This window comes from Mobula birostris, chromosome 22, assembly GCF_030028105.1.
Source record: "Mobula birostris isolate sMobBir1 chromosome 22, sMobBir1.hap1, whole genome shotgun sequence".
Taxonomy (NCBI): Eukaryota; Metazoa; Chordata; class Chondrichthyes; order Myliobatiformes; family Myliobatidae; genus Mobula; species Mobula birostris.
The window spans coordinates 3,859,742-3,880,987 of record NC_092391.1 but is presented as its reverse complement, the minus strand read 5'-3'; the positions used below and the strand labels follow the sequence as shown (position 1 = coordinate 3,880,987).

The following is a 21,246-nucleotide window of genomic DNA, read 5'->3' as shown; positions in this document are numbered from 1 at the left end:
AAAGCAACACTGGGCACAGGAGTGTTTGTACAAAAGGAGACTGGCGGGAAATGTTGAACTAGTGGAGGGGAGGTGTGGAGGGGAGGTTAGTGGAGGGGGGGTTGGTGGAGGGGAGGTTAGTGGAGGGGGGTGTGGAGGGGGGGTTAGTGGAGGGGGGTTAGTGGAGGAGGGGTTGGTGGAGGGGGGTTAGTGGAGGGGGGTGTGGAGGGGGGTTAGTGAGGGGGGTTAGTGGAGGGGGGTTAGTGGAGGGGGGGTTAGTGGAGGGGGGTTGGTGGAGGGGGGTTAGCGGAGGGGGGTTAGTGGAGGGGAGGTTAGTGGAGGGGGGTTAGTGGAGGGGGGTTAGTGGAGGGGGGGTTAGTGGAGGGGAGGTTAGTGGAGGGGGGGTTAGTGGAGGGGGGTGTGGAGGTTAGTGGAGGGGGGTTAGTGGAGGGGGGTGTGGAGGGGGGTGTGGAGGGGGGGTTAGTGGAGGGGGGGTGTGGAGGGGTGGTTAGTGGAGGGGGTTTAGTGGAGGGGGGTTAGTGGAGGGGGGTTAGTGGAGGGGGGTGTCGTGGGGAGGTTAGTGGAGGGGGGTTAGTGGAGGGGGGGTTAGTGGAGGGGGGGTTGGTGGAGGGGGGGTTAGTGGAGGGGGGTTGGTGGAGGGGGGTTAGTGGAGGGGGGTTAGTGGAGGGGGGTGTGGAGGGGGGTTAGTGGAGGGGGGTTAGTGGAGGGGGGTTGGTGGAGGGGGGGTTAGTGGAGGGGGTTAGTGGAGGGGGGTTAGTGGAGGGGGGTGTGGAGGGGGGTGTGGAGGGGGGTGTTAGTGGAGGGGGGGTTAGTGGCGGGGGCGTTAGTGGAGGGGGGGTTAGTGGAGGGGGGTGTGGAGGGGGGTGTGGAGGGGGGGTAGTGGAGGGGGGTGTGGAGGGGGGTTAGTGGAGGGGGAGTTAGTGGAGGGGGAGTTAGTTGAGGGGGGGTTAGTGGAGTGGGGTTAGTGGAGGGGGGGTGTGGAGGGGGGGTTAGTGGAGGGGGGGGTTAGTGGAGGGGGGTTGGTGGAGGGGTGTTAGTGGGGGGTTAGTGGAGGGGGGTTAGTGGAGGGGAGTTAGTGGAGGGGAGTTAGTGGAGGGGGGTTGGTGGAGGGGGGGGTTAGTGGAGGTGTGGTTAGTGGAGGGGGGGTTAGTGGAGGGGGGTGTGGAGGGGGGTTAGTGGAGGGGGGTTAGTGGAGGGGGGGGTTAGTGGAGGGGGGGGTTAGTGGAGGGGGGTGTGGAGGGGGATTAGTGGAGGGGGGTGTGGAGGGTAGGTTAGTGGAGGAGAGGTTAGTGGAGGGGGTTAGTGGACGAGGGTTGGTTAGTGGAGGGGGGTGTGGAGGGGGGTTAGTGGAGGGTGGTGTGGAGGGGGGTTAGAGGAGGGGGGGTTAGTGGAGGGGGGTTGGTGGAGGGGGGTTGGTGGAGGGGGGTTGGTGGAGGGGGGTTAGTTAGTCTACACCCACCTGGACAAGCCAGTGCGCATTGTGAGGGTCATGTTTTTTGACTTCTCCAGTGCGTTCAACACCATCCGCCCTGCTCTGCTGGGGGAGAAGCTGACAGCGATGCAGGTGGATGCTTCCCTGGTGTCATGGATTCTTGATTACCTGACTGGCAGACCACAGTACGTGTGCTTGCAACACTGTGTGTCCGACAGAGTGATCAGCAGCACTGGGGCTCCACAGGGGACTGTTTTGTCTCCCTTTCTCTTCACCATTTACACCTCAGACTTCAACTACTGCACAGAGTCTTGTCATCTTCAGAAGTTTTCAGATGGCTCTGCCATAGTTGGATGCATCAGCAAGGGAGATGAGGCTGAGTACAGGGCTAAGGTAGGAAACTTTGTCACATGGTGTGAGCAGAATTATCCGCAGCTTAATGTGAAAAAGACTAAGGAGCTGGTGGTGGACCTGAGGAGAGCTAAGGCACCGGTGACTCCTGTTTCCATCCAGGGGGTCAGTGTGGACATGTTGGAGGATTACAAATACCTGGGGATACGAATTGACAATAAACTGGACTGGTCAAAGAACACTGAGGCTGTCTACAAGAAGGGTCAGAGCTGTCTCTATTTCCTGAGGAGACTGAGGTCCTTTAACATCTGCCGGACGATGCTGAGGATGTTCTACGAGTCTGTGGTGGCCAGTGCTATCATGTTTGCTGTTGTGTGCTGGGGCGGCAGGCTGAGGGTAGCAGACACCAACAGAATCAACAAACTCATTCGTAAGGCCAGTGATGTTGTGGGGATGGAACTGGACTCTTTGACGGTGGTGTCTGAAAAGAGGATGCTGTCCAAGTTGCATGCCATCTTGGTCAATGTCTCCCATCCACTACATAATGTACTGGGTGGGCACAGGAGTACATTCAGCCAGAGACTCATTCCACCGAGATGCAACACAGAGCGTCATAGAAAGTCATTTCTGCCTGTGGCCATCAAACTTTACAACTCCTCCCTTGGAGGGTCAGACACCCTGAGCCAACAGGCTGGTCCTGGACTTATTTCCTGGTATAATTTTCATATTACTATTTAATTGTTTATGGTTTTATTACTATTTAATTATTTATGGTTTTATATTGCTATATTTATATTCTATTCTTGGTTGGCGCAACTGTAATGAAAATCAATTTCGCTCGGGATCAATAAAGTATGACTATGTCTATGACTGTAATTTATAGTTTTTTTATTATTATGTATTTCAATGTACTGCTACCACAAAACAGACAGATGCCAGTAATTCTGATTCTGATCCTGGATATCTCTTGTGACACACCTGATTGTGTTCCCCACAATCTTCATATCTCCTTTCTCTCCCCCCAAAATATATTGATTTCAGCTTTGACAAGGCTTGACTACTGAGCTTATCTGGTCTGAGTCCTCTCCATCTCTTCATCTCTTCATGTCCTCCCACAAAGTAGAAACACACTCCTGTTGACAGGAACAAACAAGAGAGGTGGGGGCAGAGTGGGTGGAACATCACTCTACAGCGCTGTCAACCCAGATTCACTTCCTGCGGCTGCCTGAAAGGAGATTGTACATTCTCCCAAAGTTCAAAGTGCGATTATTATCAAAATATTTATACGTATACAACCTTGAGATTTGTGTCTTTACAGGCAGCTACAAAACAAGAAACCAAAAGTTTCTCTTAAAAAGAAATACAAACACCCAATGCACACAGAGAGAAAAAACACAAATTGTGCAAACAACAAAAGCAAGCAACAGCTTTCAGAATGAAGGTGAGTCCACAGACACGAACCCTGCAGCAGACCAACAATCTCAGCCTCAGCACATCACACAGCGGGGTGAGTCACAGTGGAGCAGCAAGGAGAACTGGCCTGACCCTCACCTCCGGTCCTCACACCCTCTCCTTTCAATCCATCCAGCCTGGCATTTAAATTGTCAGCCTCAGCATTCAGGTCACTCTTCATTCTAAGATGTGGGCCCTGTCGATACTCTCTGGGCCTGCAGCCCACTGCCACGTCTGGTCTCGCACCTGACCTTTCCAAATCAACCTGCATTTGGCTCAATCAAACCTCTCTCTCAGTTTAGGTGGACGGGCTTGGATCTCCTCTGCTCCGCACGCCCCGACCTTGCTCTGACTTTGCATCGTATCTGCACGCCTCGTCCTTCGTGTCACCCTTGCCTTAGCTTGCCTCTTCATTGCTTGCAGTGATTGTTTGCCATAATCCTTTAAAGAAAATGTGTTGTTAATAAAATATTTAGTTGTATTTCTTGATTTGAGAACCTCCAGTAAGTTGTCACATGCCTTCAGCAGCACTATCTTAAACCGTTCCCTGTGACCACATCGGTTGCTTCTGGGGGCTCTGGTTTCCTCCCACATTCCAAAGACATACAGGTGAGTTGGTCTCATCAAAGTTCAAAGTAAATTTATTATTAAAGTACACACATATCACCATATACAACCTGAGATTCATTTTCTTGTGAGTATTCACAGTAAATACAAAGAAACAAAATTAATAATAATAATACCACTGAACTTAAATAAAAGCGCAACACAGAAAAACAAAGACATTATCACATTATCAAATGTCAACCAATGGAAGAGCATGACCCTACTTGGGAGACGTCATCAGGATCCGAGCAAACTAGCCGTCATCATGGGAGCATTGAACGCCTGGCTCAGAGTTGGGGAGCTCTTCCCAGAACCAGAAGAGGTCCTTGTGGCAATACAGGACCAGGTGGTTAACATAAAAATTATTAAAAATACATAATAAAACAACAACAAATTCAAGATGATAAATCTAGAAAATGCCCAAAAAAAGCCAGAAACAATCTAACACATTACAGGATCCTGCAGCAGTTTAACTCAATCTGATTACTTACACAGGCACAATCAAGTGGCAAACATCATTCACCAAACTCTTGCTTTAAAATACAGACTCACCATTCCTTACTATAAATACATGCCTGATCCAGTTTTAGAGTCAAAGTCCGACAAATTATATTGCAACTGATCCATTGTTACAGATGGGACAATCCATAATGACCATCCAGATATAATATTACAGGATAAACAAGTAAGAACAACTTACTTAATAGATACAGCAATTTCAAACACACATAATATACAGAAACCAACAGTGTCAAACACCAGAAGTATGCTGAATTAAAAAGGGGAAATTGAAAGACGGTGGAACATGAACCAGGTATCCCTTGTCTAGATAGTAATATCTATAACTGGTGTCATCCCAAAGGCACTACACAATAGCATTAAACAGTTATGGCTACACAGTGAAATCTATGTAAATCTTCAGAAAGCCACATTAGTAGACTCCACTTGAATAGTCTGAAAGTTCCTAGCAATTGAGAAATGAGTGTGCTTGGCTCTGCCCGTCCCTCAGGTTTTACCAACAGCTGAGAAAAACAACTAACAAACAAATAAATGAATACAATGGTGGCATCTGTTAGTCTCGCAAGACCATGGATCTGCGCCTGGAAAGGTTCTCCAGGGCGCAGGCCTGGGCAAGGTTGTATGGAAGACCGGCAGTTGCCCATGCTGCAAGTCTCCCCTCTCCACGACACCGATGTTGTCCAAGGGAAGGGCAAGGGCCGATACAGCTTGGCACCAGTGTCATCGCAGGAGTTGCCAGAACAAGGTTGAAGGCAACGTCGGACTGCTTTAGGGACTCCAGCTCCGGATTTGTCCTCAGGGTTTACTCCTGAAGCCTTTCCCATGAGTGGGTATGGCCGCAAGGCAGCGGAGGTTTGAAATCAGAGTTTCCCCTCTCTTAGATGGACTGCCTTCCCAGGCTGATGAGCTCCAACTACCCGAATGAATACAATGAATGAATAAATAAATAAATAGATGGATGGATGGATGGATAGATAGATAAATAAATAAATAGGAAATAAAAAACTGAGAACATGAGATGAAGAATCCTTTAATGACAGTTCAAAGTTTATGGGAATAGTTCGGTGTTGGGTTGGGTGAAGTTGAGTGAAGTTATCCCCACTGGTTCAAGAGACTGTTGGTTGAGGGGTAATAACTGTTTGTGAACCTGTTGATGTGGGTCCGGAGGTTCCGGTACCTTCCTGCCGATGGCAGCAGTGAGAAGAGAGCCTGGCCTGGGTGGTGGGGTTCTTGATGATGGACGCTGCTTTCCTGGGACAGTGCTCCATGTAGATGTGCTCAATGATGGGGAGGGCTTTACCCATGATGGACTAGGCCAAAGCTACTATTTTTTGTAGTCTTTTCCATACAAAGACATTGGTATTACCATAGCAGGCTGTGATACAGCCAGTCAATATACTCTCCACTGTACATCTGCAGAAGTTTGCCTAAGTTTTAGATAGCATACTAAATCTTCACAGACTTCTAAGAAAGTAATTGGGTGGCGTGGGCACGTTGGGTGAGGAGGGCCTGTTGCCATGCTACATCTCTAAAACATTAAAAGTACAGAAAAGGCCAGAGAGTAGTATCATACTCAGAGATAGAACAGTTCCAGAAAGTTACATGAATGAAAGTATAATTAACTGAAAACACGTTCCCTAATTACAGAGGTAAGCATTCTTTAAGTACAATTCCACCCACAGGACATGATGAAACTGCAGTTTATATCAACCAATTATACTTGGCAGCAATATTTACATAACATTAAAATGTTAAATTCAAGATTGTTTAATGTCATTTCCTGTACACAAGTATAAAGGAGACAAATAATTATAACTCTGGACCTGTCATAGCACAAGAAAAATCACAATAACATAAAGAACAAAATATGATAAAGAACACCATAATTATCAAAACACAGTAAGTATAAATATATAAGATAGACATATATTTAGATTGATTGTACGAATATTGATGGATGATTGATAAGTTCATGGCCTAAGGTAGAAGGAGTCAATTTTAGAAAACCTAGCACATTTATTTTTCAACATAGTCCCCTCCTACATGTACACACTTAGTCCAGCGGTCGTGGAGCATACGGATCTTGGACCTCCAGAAAGTGCCCCCAGCAGGGGTGATTGATAAGTTCGTGGCTTAAGGTAGAAGGAGATGAGTTTTACGGCTCTTGTTCAACTCTGAGTGATTATGCAGAAAGTTGAAGTTAATAACTCATCTCCTTCTACCTTAGGCCACGAACTTATCAATCAACCCTGATGAGTTATTAACTTCAAACTTTCTGCATAATCACTCAAAGAGTTAAACTGCATGTGCATGTAGTGAGAGCCGTATAACTCATCTCCTTTTACCTTAGGCCACGAACTTATCAATCACCCTTCGTATGTCCGTAAAATGAGACTAGGCACAGGAGTGCCTGTACATAAGGTGAATCTGACAAGAAATGATAAAGTGGTGGTGGTTGGGGCTGTGGATGGGGGGGGGGGTTAGTGGGTGGAGGTGTTGATCAGCCTTACTGCTTGGGGAAAGTAACTGCTTTTCAGTCTGGTGGTCTTGGCCTGGAAACTACATAGCCTCCTCCCTGATGGGAGTGGGACAAACAGCTTATGAACAAGAGAAAATCTGCTGATGCTGGAAATCTAAGCAACACACACAAAACACTGGAGGAACTCAGCAGGCCAGGCAGCACCTATGGAAAAGAGTAAACAGTCAACATTTTGGGCCAAGACCTTAGATTAGATTAGATTAGAGCATGAGGACACGCAGTCCTCTTTTATTGTCATTTAGTAATGCATGCATTAAGAAATGATACAATGTTCCTCCAGAATGATATCACAGAAACACAAGACAAACCAAGACTAAAAAAACTGACAAAAACCACATAATTATAACATATAGTTACAACAGTGCAAAGCCATACCGTAATTTGATGCAGAACAGACCATGGGCACGGTAAAAAAAAAAGTCTCAAAGTCTCTCGAAAGTTCCAACATCTCACGCAGACGGTAGAAGGGAGAAACTCTCCCTGCCATGAGCTTCCAGCTCCGCAAGCTTGCCAATGCAGCACCCTGGAAGCACCCGACCACAGCCGACTCTGAGTCCGTCCGAAAACTTTGAGCCTCCGACCGGCCCTCCGACACTGAGCACCGAGCACCGTCTTTGCCGAGCGCTTCAACCCTAGCCCCGGCAACAGGCAATAGGCAAAGCCGAGGATTTGGAGCCTTCCCCTCCGGTGATTCTCAATCGCACAGTAGCTGCGGCAGCGAAGCAGGCATTTCAGAAGTTTCTCCAGGTGTTCCTCTGTGCTTCTCACGTCTGTCTCCATCAAATCAGGATTGTGCCTGGCATCCTACTTACAAATACGATATCATTTCGGAGCGGCCGCGCGCACTGCGTCGCGCTGCCATCTTCTCCTCCCCTTTCATCAATACTGGAGAGAAAAAGATGAGGAGTAGAGTTAAAAGGTTGGGGGAGGGCAGTAAAAAACACAAGGTGATCGGTGAAACTGGGAGGGGAAGGGTGAAGTAAAGAGCTGGGAAGTTGATTGGTGAAGGAGATACAGGGCTGGAGAAGGGGGAGTCTGATAGGAGAGCACAGAGACCATGGAAGAAAGAAAAGGGGGGAGGAGCACCAGAGGAAGGCAATGGGCAGGCAGGAAGATAAAGTGAGAGAGGGAAAAGGGAATGGGGACTGGTGGGTTGGGAGGGGGGGGGGCGCCATTACCGGAAGTTTGAGAAATCGATGCTCATGTCGTCAGTTTGGAGGCTACCCAAATGGAATATACGAGGGGTGATTGAAAAGTTTGTTGCCTAAGGTACAAGGAGTAATTAAATGCCTAGCTGTTATAATCCCTACTGTCCAATCTCTTTAATGTCCCTTCAATCTCAACACATTCATTTGGCTATAAAAGATGAGCTTTATTTGTCACATGTACATTGAAACACACAGTGAAATGCATCGGTTGTGTCAACGACCGGCACAGTCTGAGGAAGTGCTGGGGGCAGCCCGCAAGTGTCTCCCCACTTCCAGCGGCAAAATTGCATGCCCACAACTTACTAACGCTAACATGTATGTCCTTGGATCGGGAGTGAAACTGGAGCACCAGAGGAAATCTAACGCAGTCACAGGGAGAACATACCCAAACACCTTCCAGACAGTGGCGGGCGTTTGTCGTAAACATCGCTCTTGTTTTCGCCTTCCCTACCACCCCTGGCAATGTGTTACAGGCACCCACAACCCTCTGTGTAAAAAAAACTTGCTCCACACACCTCCTTTCAACTTACCCCCTCTCATCTGAAATGCAAGCCCTCTGGCAGTCTGGGAGAAAGCTACCAGCTCTTCCTTCTATCCATGCCTCTCATAATCTTACAAACCTTTATCATGTCTCCTCTCAGCCCCCCCTGCTCCAGGGAAAACAACTTCTTGTTATAGTTGATCCTCTCCAACCCAGACAACATCCTGGTGAACTTCTTCTGCACCCTCTTTAAAGCCTCTGTGACCTTCCTGAGGAACACAAAATGCTGGAGGAACTCAGCAGGTCAGACAGCTTCTACGAAGAGGAGTAAAGAGCTGATGTTTCGGGCTGAGACCCTTCATCAGGACCAAAACTTAGGCTCTTTAACAGTGCAAACACGAGGAAATCTACAGATGCTGGAATTTCAAGCAACACACATCAAAGTTGCTGGTGAACGCAGCAGGCCAGGCAGCATCTCTAACAACTTTATAAGGCAAATTTTATGTGTGTTGCTCTTTAACAGTCTCCATTGATGCTACCTGACCTGTTGAGTTCCTCCAGCAATTTTTGTAGGTTACTCCTGATTTCCAGCATCTGCAGAATCTCTTGTGTTTTTGTCCTTCCTGTAACAGGGCAACCGGAATTCCAGCATCTGTAGTGTTTTTGTCTTTTAGTATTCCAGGAGGATGTTTTCTGAGATTGTAACCTTTCATGCCATTGGCACTCTTTATTACAAAAATTATATTTGATAAAACTACAACAAACTCAGCGACAATAACTAACACAATCATGATCGTGAACTGAATTAAAATGTTCCCACCCCTGTCACGGATGACAGTTTAACCCCTCTGGTGCCCAAAAGCCATGGGCACCCCCTGTTCCCTCTCCATGGTTACCCGGGCATGCGCATACCACCGGGATATCCCCAGGCAGACTCTCCACTACCAGCTTCCAGGACCAAAACCTTTACTACCATATCCTCATCCCTCCTTACAGAGCGCCTGTGTGTAGGGCACCACAGAAATGCCCTCACTCGTGTGCGCTGAGAACACATGCCAATCCTCACTGAGGGGCAGCAGTGGAACTGGTGAGCGGTTTTAAATTCCTGGGTCTCAACATCGCTGAAGATCTATCCCGGGTCCAACATATTGATGAAATTACAAAGAAGGCGCGGCAGTGGCTTTATTCATCCGGAGTTTGAGGAGATCTGGTTTGCCACCAAAGACACTCGCAAATTTCTGCAGATGTATCACAGAGAGCATCCAAGCTGGCTGCATCGCCGTCTACTGTGGATGTGGGCGAGGGGGTGACTGCACACGATCGGGAAAAGCTGCAGAAAGTTGTAAACTCAGCCTCCCCAGAATCCTGGACACCTTCAATAGGCGACGCCTCAAGAGGGCGGCATCTTCAGTAAGGACCTCCATCACCCAGGACAAGCCCTCTTCCCTCATTACTACCACCAGGGAGGAGGTACACGAGCCCGAAGAGCCACACTCAATGATTTCTTCCCCTCTGCCATCAGATTTCTGAACGGGCGATGAACCCATGAACACTATCACTATTTTTGTTACTCTCTCTTTTCACTCCTTAACTTCATTTTAAATGTCCACTCTTTCTGTAATTGATAGGGTATACAACTCATTATGGATTGCAGTGTACTACCGCCATAATACATACAACATATTTCATACAGCAGTCGGATTAAACCTGATTCTGACTCCCCAGACTGGGGGGCGTTAGGGAGACCCTCGCTCGGGTTACAGCTAGTGTACCTTCCCCGAGGCAGGACGCAATTTGCAGATCAGAGCTCTGGGGAGTGGGTGGGGGTTGCAACTTGCGGCGCTGTGGGAGGAGGGATCCCGCCTCTTTGGCCACTCGTCAGGGAGTGTGTAAGTGCTGGGGGGATCCGGCGATGCAGCCACTTGACTGCACGAGTCGTGCGGGAGGGAGAGCTCGGTCAGGCGGCGGATGAGAGCGGTCTCTGCGCCAATGGACGGTAGGGTCCCGACTTTCCTCCCCTTGGGGAGGCGGGGGGGGGGGAGCTGGGACTCGGGTTTCGCCTGATCTTTACCATTTTTTTTGGTCTGTGTTTCAGCCGCCAGGAGCCTGTTGTTTCTGATAAGTGTGCTGGAGGTGGGAGCAGCCGGTGAGTTTCCTGAGCGTCCGGCGTCGGGAACCGCGGAGTTCCCGAGAGAGATTCCCCAGGGGGTGGGCGCAGATACAGCTTTGCGCTCTTCGGGCGGGATAACGGGTCAGTGACTGCGCTCCCCAAGAACGAGGGAGCGCCTGTCCGCGAACCAGGGGCGCATCTTCGGCTCTTGTCTCTCTCTGCTCTCCTTTCCTACTCCGGGGGGTGGGGGGGGGGGAAAGATCCCCATCCATCAGTCCGGGACAGGACAGGACAGCCGAGAGGTGGGACAGGGGAGCGGCGTCCGACGGTGCTGCTGTCCTCCGCAGTTTCGCGGCTTTTCTCGGTTTCGAGGCAAGGGAGTGTCCGCACTCAGCATCCAAATTCAATGCCGAGGGAGCGCCACACTCCGTGAGGGGTAGTGCTGAGGGAGCGCCGTACTCCCCGAGGGAAATTGCCGAGGGAGCGCCGTACTCCGCGGGGAATTGCAGCACCTTAAACGTCTATAGTGACACTAGTTGACCTTGCTGAGGCGTTTAACTCTTAATTGGCCGTAGGCAAAGTTAGCGTCTATTTCGAGAGGACTAGAATATAAAAGCAAGGATGTAATGCTGAGTGTTTATAAGACATTGGTCAGCCCACACTTGCAGTCTTGTGAAAGGCTTTGGGCCCCTAAGAAAAGATGTGCTGGCTTGGAAAGGCTCCATTGAAGGTTCACAGGAATGAAAGGGTTAATATATGAGGTTGATGTTCTGGCTGGAGTTACAAGCATGGGGTTGGGGGTCCTCATTCAAACTTATCAAATATTGAAAGGCTAGATAGAGTGAATATGGAGAGGATGTTTCTACAGTGGGGGAGTCTAGGTCCGGAGGACACAGCCTCAGAATAGAGGGGCATCCATTTTGAGCAGAGATGAGGAATTTCTTTGGTCGGAGGGTGTTGAATCTGTGGAGTTCGTTGCCACAGACGGGTGGACTTAAAGTGGAGGTTGATAGGTCCTTCATTAGTGAGGGCATCGAAGGTTATCGAGAGAAAGCAGGCAATGGAATTGAGAGGGATAATAAATCAGCCATGATAGAATGGTGGAGCAGTCCTGATGGGCCAAATGGCCTCATTCTGCTCCTTTGTTTTATGGTCTTATTGTTAAATACTTAAGACAGGATTTGTATTGGTGCCCATTTCGTGAACCTCATCACCGTGTGTGAACTGATTCCTGCACTTTTATCGAGAGCGGTGAGCCTATGCACGTATCAATTTAAGTTCAAGTTTATTGTAATTTCAACTGTACGCAGATACACTGCTAAATGAAACAACATTCCTCTGGACCAAGGTGTACAACACAATACATATAACTCACACAGAAAACACATGAAGTAATATTACATAGTCATAGTCATACTTTATTGATCCCGGGGGAAATTGGTTAAATTAGTTACCACAAATAAATTAAAAATAATGAGATACAGTTGCATAGCACAAGTTGAAGCTTGTGTGTGTATGTAAAAGGCAAGGATAACAGGTTTAGAGAACCTTGGTTTTCAAGAGATATTGAGGCCATGGTTACGAGTAAAAAGGAGGTGCATTGCAGATGTAGGCAAGTAGGAACAAATGAGGTACTTATGGAGTACAAGAAATGCAAGAGAACACTCAAAAAAACCAGGAGGGCTAAAAGAAGGCATGAGGTTGCCTTAGCGAACAAGGTGAAGGAGAATCCTAAAGGATTTTTCGGATATTTCGGATACATTAAGAACAAAAGGATTGCAAACGACAAAATTGGTCCTCTGGAAGATCAGAATTGGTAATCCATGTGTGGAGTCAAAAGAGATGGGGGAGATCTTAAATGGATGTTTTGCATCTGTATTTACTCCGGATTTGGACAGGGTCTATAGAAGTGAGGTAAAGCAGCGTTAACTTCACGGTCTCAATACTGATTTCTGAGGGTGAGGTGTTTGCTGTCTCGAGGCAAATCCCCACGGCCTGACCAGGTATTCTCTTCGACCCTGGAGGGAGCAAGTGCAGAAATTATAGGAGACCCAGCAGAGATAATTAAATCATCTTGGTGATGAGTGACATACTAGAGGACTGGAAGGTAGCCAATGTTATTCTGTTTGAAGAATAAGGCAGGAAATTATTGGCCATTGAGCCTGACGTCTGTAGTGGGAAAGTTAATGGAAGGTATTCTATGAGACCGATATGAGTATTTGGATAGAGAGGGATTGATTAAGGATAGTCAGCATGGCTTTGTGCATGGTAGGTCGTGTCTAACCAACCTTGTAGATTTTTTGAGGAAGTTACCAGGAAAGTTGATGAAGGCAAGGCAATGGATGTTGTCTATGTGGACTTTAGCAAGTATCTGACAAGATCCTGCATGGAAGGTTGTTCAAGAAGGTTCAATCACTCAGCATTCAAGATGAAAATTGGATTAGACATTGGCTTTGTGGGAGAAGCCAGAGGGTGATAGTAGACGGTTGCCTCTCTAATTGGACTCCTGTGACCAGTGGAGAGCTGCAGGGATCAGCTTAGGGTCCATTATTGCTTATCTTCTATATCAACGATCGGGATGATAATATGGTTAACTGGATCAGCAACTTTGTGGATGGCACTAAGATTGCAGGTGTAGTGGACAGCAAGGAAGACTTTCAAAGCTTGCAGTGAGATCTGGACCAGCTGGAAAAATAGGCTGAAACATGGCAGATGGAATAGATAGATAGACATACTTTATTGATCCCGAGGGAAATTGGGTTTCGTTATAGTTGCACCAACTAAGAATAGAGTATAAATATAGCTATATAAAACCTTAAATAATTAAATAATGATATGTAAATTATGCCAGGTGGAAATAAGTCCAGGAACAGCCTATTGGCTCAGGGTGTCTGACCCTCCAAGGGAGGAGTTGTAAAGTTTGATGGCCACAGGCAGGAATGACTTCCTATGACGCTCTGTGTTGCATCTCGGTGGAATGAGTCTCTGGCTGAATGTACTCCTGTGCCCAACCAGTACATTATGTAGTGGATGGGAGACATTGTCCAAGATGACATGCAACTTGGACAGCATCCTCTTTTCAGACACCACCGTGAGAGAGTCCAGTTCCATCCCCACAACATCACTGGCTGATGCTGATTTCATGCTGATGAGTGTGAGTGTTGCACTTTGGAGGAATCAACCAGAGTAGGTCTTTCACAGTGAGCAATCGAGCACTGAGGAGTGTGGTAGTGATAGGGCACTGAGGAGTGTGGTAGTGATAGGGCACTGAGGAGTGTGGTAGTGATAGGGCACTGAGGAGTGTGGTAGTGATAGGGCACTGAGGAGTGTGGTAGTGATAGGGTTCTAGGAATACAGGTCCATAATTCCTTGCAAGTGGCACCACAGGTAGATAGGGTCGTAAAGAAAGCTTTTGGCACATTGTCCTTCATTGATCAAGTATTGAGTATAGGAGCTGGGATGTTATGTTGAAGTTGTATAAGATGTTGGCGAAGCCTAATTTGGAGTATTGTGTGCCGTTTTGGTCACCTACCTACAGAAAAGATGCAAATAAGAATGATAGAGTGCAGATAAAATTTACAAAGATGTTGCCAGCACCAGAGGATGTGAGTTATAAGGAAAGACTGAGTCGGTTAGACAATTACTCCTCAGAAAGTAGAAGATTGAGAGGTGATTTGATAGCGATATACAAAATTATGAGGGTATAGATAGGGTAAATGCAAGCAGACTTTTTCCACTGAGGTTGGGTGAGACTACCAGTAGAAGTCATGGGTTAAGAGTGGAAGGTGAAATGTTTAAAGGAAACATGAGGGGAAATCTCGTCACTCAGAGGGTGGTGAGAGTGTGGAACGTGCTGCCAGTGCACGTGATGGGTGCGATTTCGATTTCAATGTTTAAGCAAGGTTTGGATAGGTACATGGATGAGAGGGGTATGGAGGGCTTTGGTCCAGGTGCAGATCGATGGGACTAGGCAGTTTAACTGGTCCAACATGGACTGATTGGGCCAAAGGGCTTGTTTCTGTGACACTCTGACTATAAGGTGCTCCACACGAGGCTGCTAAATAAGAGCCCAGAGTCCACACTGAAAGATACTAACATGGAAAGAAGATTGGTTGACCAGTAGAAAGCAAAGACTGGGAGTAAAGGGAGTCTATTCTGGTTGGCTGCTGGTGACTAGAGGTGTTCTGCAGTGATTGGCATTGGGACCACTTCTTCTTTTCGTGTATATGTCAAAGATCAGGTTGATGGAATTGATGGCCACAAACTTCGTGGTCTAGAAGTTTGTGATAATACATAAATAGATGGAGGGGCAGAGAGTTTGCAGAAGGACTTGGACAGATTAGGAGAATGAGTAAAGAAGTGACAGGTGTAATCCAGTGCAGGAAAGAGTATGGTTATGCACTTTGTTAGAAGGTAGGCACAGACTTTCTTAAATGGAGAGTGAATTCAGAAATCGAAAGTGCAAAGGGACTTGGAAATCCTAGTGCAGGATTCCCTAAAGGTTAATTTGCAAGTTGAGCTGGTGGTAGGGAAGGCAAGTGCAATGTTGGCATTCATTCCAAGAGCATTAGAATATAGGAGCAAAGATATGATGCTGATGCTGTTCAAGAATGATCCTGGGAATGAAAGGGTTAATATATGAGGCGTGTTTGATGGCTCTGGGTCAGAACTTGCTGGAGTTTAGAAAAATGAGTAGGGATATTATTGAAACCTATCGAATATTGAAAGGCCTAAATAGAGTGGATGTGGAGAGGATGTTTCCTATAGTGGAGGAGTCTAGGACCACAGGGCACAGCCTTAAAGTACAAAGACTTCCCTTTAAAACAGAAGTTAGGTGGAATTTCTTCAGCCAGAGGGTGGTGAATCTGTGGAATTCATTGCCACATACGGCTGTGGAGGCCAAGTCATTGGGAGTATTTAAGGCAGAGCTTGATAGGTTCTTCATTAGTCAGGGTATCAAAGGAGTACTTGTTCATCAGTCTCTGAAGGTGAATGAGCAAGTGCAGCAGGCAGTGAAGAAGACTAATGGAATGTTGGCCTTTATTACAAAGGGAATTGAGTACAAGAGCAAGGAAATCCTTTTGCATTTGTACAGGACCCTGGTGAGACCACACCTGGAGTATCATGTGCAGTTTTAGTCTCCAGAGGGCATGGTTTATGAATAAGGGGTAGGTCATTTAGGACAGAGTTGAGGAGGAACTTCTTCTCCCAGAGAGTTGTGGAGGTGTGGAACGCGCTGCCTCAGAAGGCAGTGGAGGCCAATTTTCTGGATGCTTTCAAGAAGGTGTTAGATAGGTATCTAGGGGAATCAAGGGTTATGGGGACAAAGCAGGAACCAGGTATTGATAGTAGATGATCAGCCATGATCTCAGAATGGTGGTGCAGGCTCGAAGGGCCGAATGGTCTACTTCTGCACCTATTGTCTATTGTTATGGGAGAAGGCCAGAGAATGGAGTTGAGAGGGATAGTAGATCAGCCATGATCAAATGGTGGAACAGACAATGGACAGAATAGCCTAATTCTGCTTCTATATATTATGGTTTTATTCTTTGGAACCAGTGTATTCCTACATCCCAAAGCCGTAACTTGGTTGTGGACTCTGAGTACAAGGGACGAGCCAGATCTTTCGCCAGTGACATTAAACTTAGTTCTGGTGAGATACCTTCATCCTGAAGTGTTGAAACTGGTCCTGTCTCCAGAGATGCTACCCAAACAGCTGACTGTTGCTGGCATGTTCTGTTTTTATTTCAGATTTCCAGCATATGAGGTATTGTTATTTTCAGAAGTTAAGTTCAGAGACACATGAATGCAATATGGAAATTAGCAATTCTCCTTTGATTGAGCTAAGAAGTAATTAGTTTTAAATCTGAGAATTATAGAACTTTGGTGAGGGAACACGGGTCAGTCCTATTCTGACATAAGGGCAGAAACACTGCCCCTATCCCTACATTCCTGTGTAGTTTCTGATTGTTATTTTGGACATGAATCAGCATGAATAACTTCACTCACCTCTACTCTGAACTGATTCACAACCTACGGACTCACTTTCAAGGACTCTACAACTCGTGTTCTCAGTATTATTTATTGGTTTATTTTTGTGCAGTTTGCCCGCTTCTGCACATTGGTTGGTTGTCAGTCTTTGTGGGTGTGTGTAGTTTTTCATTGAATCAGAGATTTAAAACACTTATTATCAAAGAATGTACAAATTATACACCTTGAAATTTGACTGCTTACAGGCAGCCACAAAGCAAGGAACCCGAATAACCCAATTTTTAAGAAAAGAGCAAAAAAAAAACACCGTGCAGAGAAAGCAGGAGGGAAAAAACACAAATCATACAAACAATAGAAGCAAGCCAACAGCATAATGAACCAGACTGAGTCCCCAAATCTTCTCCTGGAGCAGCCAGAGTATGCCAAAGCCGTGGTCCCAGTTCATCACACTAGCGGAGCAAAAACGCACGGAAGCCAGATCAGTTCACAGCCTCGGTGCTGCAGAGGAAGGGATGAACATTCACGGGGGAGGGAGCGAAATCAGCCTGACCTTCACCTCCTTTCCCAACACTCTGGCCTCCAGTCTATCTGTGCTGGCGTTTCAATTGCCCAAGCACTGGGTTGTGCCTCGCTCTAGGTACCAGACCCTGTCACCATGATACGCCTGAGCTGCCCAACCCAAAGCCGTTCTCAATCTTACCAAATCAGCTTGGCACTTGGAGTGATCCAACCTTCCAGCTTGGTTAGGTGGACGGGAATCGAAACTCTTCCGCATCGACTCCTCTCCAAATCCCTCACTCCATCTCCAACAGCAATACGAACTCTGTCTGTGACCCCGGTCCAAACACATTGTGTCTCACAATGCCCCAACACGGTTCATCCCCCGAACCAGCTTCACCTCTGCCTGCCTCCTCACTGTCTGCGGCCATAGTTCACCACAATTTGCTTCAGAAAATATGTTATTAGTAATGTTTTTAGGCAAATCTCTAGCCTTTTGAACTACTAGTAAGCTGTCGCTTGCCTCCTGTAGCACTGTCTTAAACTGGATTCTATTGTCTTTCTTTGTATCTACCATAAATGCCTGCAAGAAAATGAAGTTCAAGGCAGTGTATGTGTGTGCTTTCGTAATAAGTTTACTTTGATTTTGACTTTGAAGTATCTATGGAACTTAGAGATCTCAGATATTTTGTCAAGTAAATGTGAAATGTTGAAGAACAGTTTGCATCGGTGTTTTTAATATTGTGAGGTGCAAGGAGGCTTCGCAAAGCAAACATGTCTCATGAGGATAGACTGAGCAAGTCAGGGCTTTTCTCTTTGGAGTGAAGGAGTGTTAGAGGTGTACAAGATGGTAAAAGGGTCAACGGCCGGTGACTTTTTCCCGGGACAGAACGGGCATCACAAGGGGCATCATTTTAAGATGTTTGGAGGAAAGAATAGCGGCGATGTCAGAGGTGAGATTTTTTTTTTGTTACACAGAGTGGTGGTTGTGTAGAGTGCCCTGCTGGTGGTGGTGGTCAAGGCAGATACGTTAGGGACATTTAAGAATCTGTTAAACAGATGCATAGCTATCAGGCCAGCTACAAGCCTGAGCCACCCCACCACCACGACTTTATCATCTCCAGTCAGTCACCTTATGTACAAAGTTCTTCCTTTCTTTTCAAATCTTTTTATTATTATTATCCAAAATTAACATTACATCGAAGTAAGCAACACTTACAATGTCTCAAGAAAAAAAAACATTATTTTAAAGATTTAAAAAATTTTGGTGATTTAAAAAAAATAATCCCTACTAAGCAAGAAAAAGTGGGGGAAAAAACCCCATTAGGTGTTCAACCCCGGAGCCATGCATCATACAAAAAGCTTCCAAAGATAAACATCAACCACCAGCAAGAAAAAAATGTACCAAAAATTTACAATTAGATCATGGAGGAAATCTATCAATTAACTCAAATGATAATAACGAGCAAATGAACCCCATCTTTTCTCAAAATCAAACATAGGTTCAAAGGTTCAGCTTCTAATTTTCTCCAAACTAAGACATAGCATTACTTGAGAGAACCATTGTGACAAAATGGAGCTGATGTATCCTTCCAGTTCAACAAAATGGCCCTCCTAGCTATCAATGTAACAAATGCAATAACATGTTGGTCAGACACAGAGATACCACGGATATTTTGAGGAATTATTCCAAAAAGCACAGTTAATTTGTTAGGTTGTAAATTAATTTTAAGTGCTTTAGGAATTGTCGAAAAAACTGACTTCCAGAACTGTTCCAATATAGAACAAGACCAGAACGTGTGTCAGTGTAGCTGTCTCAATTTTACATCTATCGCAATAACTATCAACATTAGGGAATATTTTAGACAATCTCTTCTTCGTCAAATGGTAACGATGTACAATTTAAAATTGAATCAGTGAATGACTAGCACAGATGGAAGAAGAGTTAACCAGCTTCAGAATCCGCGTCCAGTCCTCCGTCATAAAAGTCAAATTGATTTCCTTTCCCCAATCTTGTTTAATCTTAAATAAAGGATGCTTATCCCATTGTAATAGTAAATTATAAATTTTTCCAATAGAACCCTTCATCGAAGGGTTCATACTCATAATAGTATCTAACAGGTCAGCATCCAAAATGTAAGGAAAATTACTTAAATATTTTTGTAAAAGATGTCTAATTTGAAGGTATTGTAAAAAGTGTGAGTATGAAAGGGAGTATTTATCAATTAATTGTTCAAAAGTCATCAGTCTATCTTTAAATAAATCCAACAAATTAATACCTTTATTTTTCCGAAGTAAAAAAATTGGATCACTCAAAGAAGGCTTAAAAAAGTAATTTCGATAAATTAAACTACAAAGTTTAAATTTTTTAAGATTAAAAAAATTGTGGAACTGGAGCCAAGTTTGTAAAGAATGCTTAATCACAGGGTATAAGTTTAAATTAGCAACTTTAGCTAATTGTATAGGTAAAGCAGCTCCCAATAACGAGGTTAAATAAAACTGTTTCACAGCTTTCAATTCCAAGTCTACTCAAATTGGCCGATGGTTCTTATCAACCCAATATAACCAAAAGGACAAGTATCGCACATTAACAGCCCAGTAATACATTAAAAAGTAAACTTATTTTCAAAGTAAATGTGTGATTCCTTTTCTTGCTGGCTTTCACAGTAAATGCAAAGATACACAACAGAACCAATGAAAATCTGCACACAACAAAGACGGGCAAACAGTCAGTGTGCAAAAGACAGCAAATAGTGCAAATACAAATTAAATAAAATTGAGAGTCTTCAGAAATGAGTCCTTTGGCTGTGGAATCAGTTCAGCGCTCTCCTGTACGTAGCGTCACTTCACGCACATACAATCAGTCTTCATAGACAAGCTAATCTCGTGTGTTTATATTTATTGTTTTCTGTATGCTTTTATATTGTGTTGGATCCAGAGTAACAATCGTTTTATTCCCCTTTACATATAGAAACATAGAAACATAGAAAATAGGTGCAGGAGTAGGCCATTTGGCCCTTCGAGCCTGCACCGCCATTTATTATGATCATGGCTGATCATCCAACTCAGAACACCGCCCCAGCCTTCCCACGAGTAAATTCCAACGAGTACAAGCCCAGTTCATCCAATCTTTCTTCATATGAAAGTCCTGCCATCCCAGGAATCAATCTGGTGAACCTTCTCTGTACTCCCTCTATGGCAAGGATGTCTTTCCTCAGATTAGGGGACCAAAACTGCACACAATACTCCAGGTGTGGTCTCACCAAGGCCTTGTACAACTGCAGTAGTACCTCCCTGCTCCTGTACTCAAATCCTCTCGCTATAAATGCCAGCACACCATTTGCCTTTTTCACCGCCTGCTGTACCTGCATGCCCACTTTCAATGACTGGTGTATAATGACACTCAGGTCTCGTTGCATCAATGACTGGTGTATAATGACACCCAGGTCTCGTTGCATCAATGACTGGTGTATAATGACACCCAGGTCTCGTTGCAAACTGATATGTAAACTGATGAACGACAATGAACAGTCTTGAATGATTAAAAACAAGCTTTATGTGGGAGGGAAGGGTTAGATTGATCTTAGAACAGGATAGAGGGTCAGCACTACATTGTGGGCTGAAGAGCCTGTATTGCGCTGTGGTGTTCTATGTTGAAGGTTGAACTGATACGAGAAGGAGGACAGTTGTATGGGAAGCTGCGTACATCAGAGAGCATGTCTTATGAGGAAAGCTTGATCAGTCAGGGGCTTCTGTCTCTGGAGTGAAGGAGGATGAGCAGCTTGTTAGCGATGGACAAGATAATAGGAGGTAGAGGTAGAGTGGACAGCCAGAGATTTTCCCTGGACTGAAATGGCAAATTTGAGGTGGATAGGGAATAATTTTTTTTAGATTATGAAGACACGTAGTCCTCTTTTATCGTCATTTAGTAATGCATGCATTAAGAAGTGATACAATATTTCCTCTGGTGTGATATCACAAAACACAGGACAGACCAAGACTGAAAAAACTGACAAAACCACATAATTATAACATATAGTTACAACAGTGCAACAATAC

The 21,246-nt window shown here is 45.5% G+C and overlaps 1 protein-coding gene across 1 annotated transcript in view; it reads left to right on the top strand.

The window, feature by feature from the left end:
- The first annotated feature begins 10,474 nt into the window (after positions 1 to 10,474).
- LOC140186299 (prostaglandin G/H synthase 1-like) overlaps positions 10,475 to 21,246 on the top strand; it is a 121,059-nt gene continuing 110,287 nt past the window's right edge. Inside the window, exons 1-2 of the mRNA XM_072240392.1 lie at positions 10,475 to 10,584; positions 10,684 to 10,734. Of these exons, the coding sequence (XP_072096493.1) occupies positions 10,557 to 10,584; positions 10,684 to 10,734 (79 nt within the window). The 5' untranslated portion in view covers positions 10,475 to 10,556. The remainder of the gene's footprint in view (positions 10,585 to 10,683; positions 10,735 to 21,246) is intronic.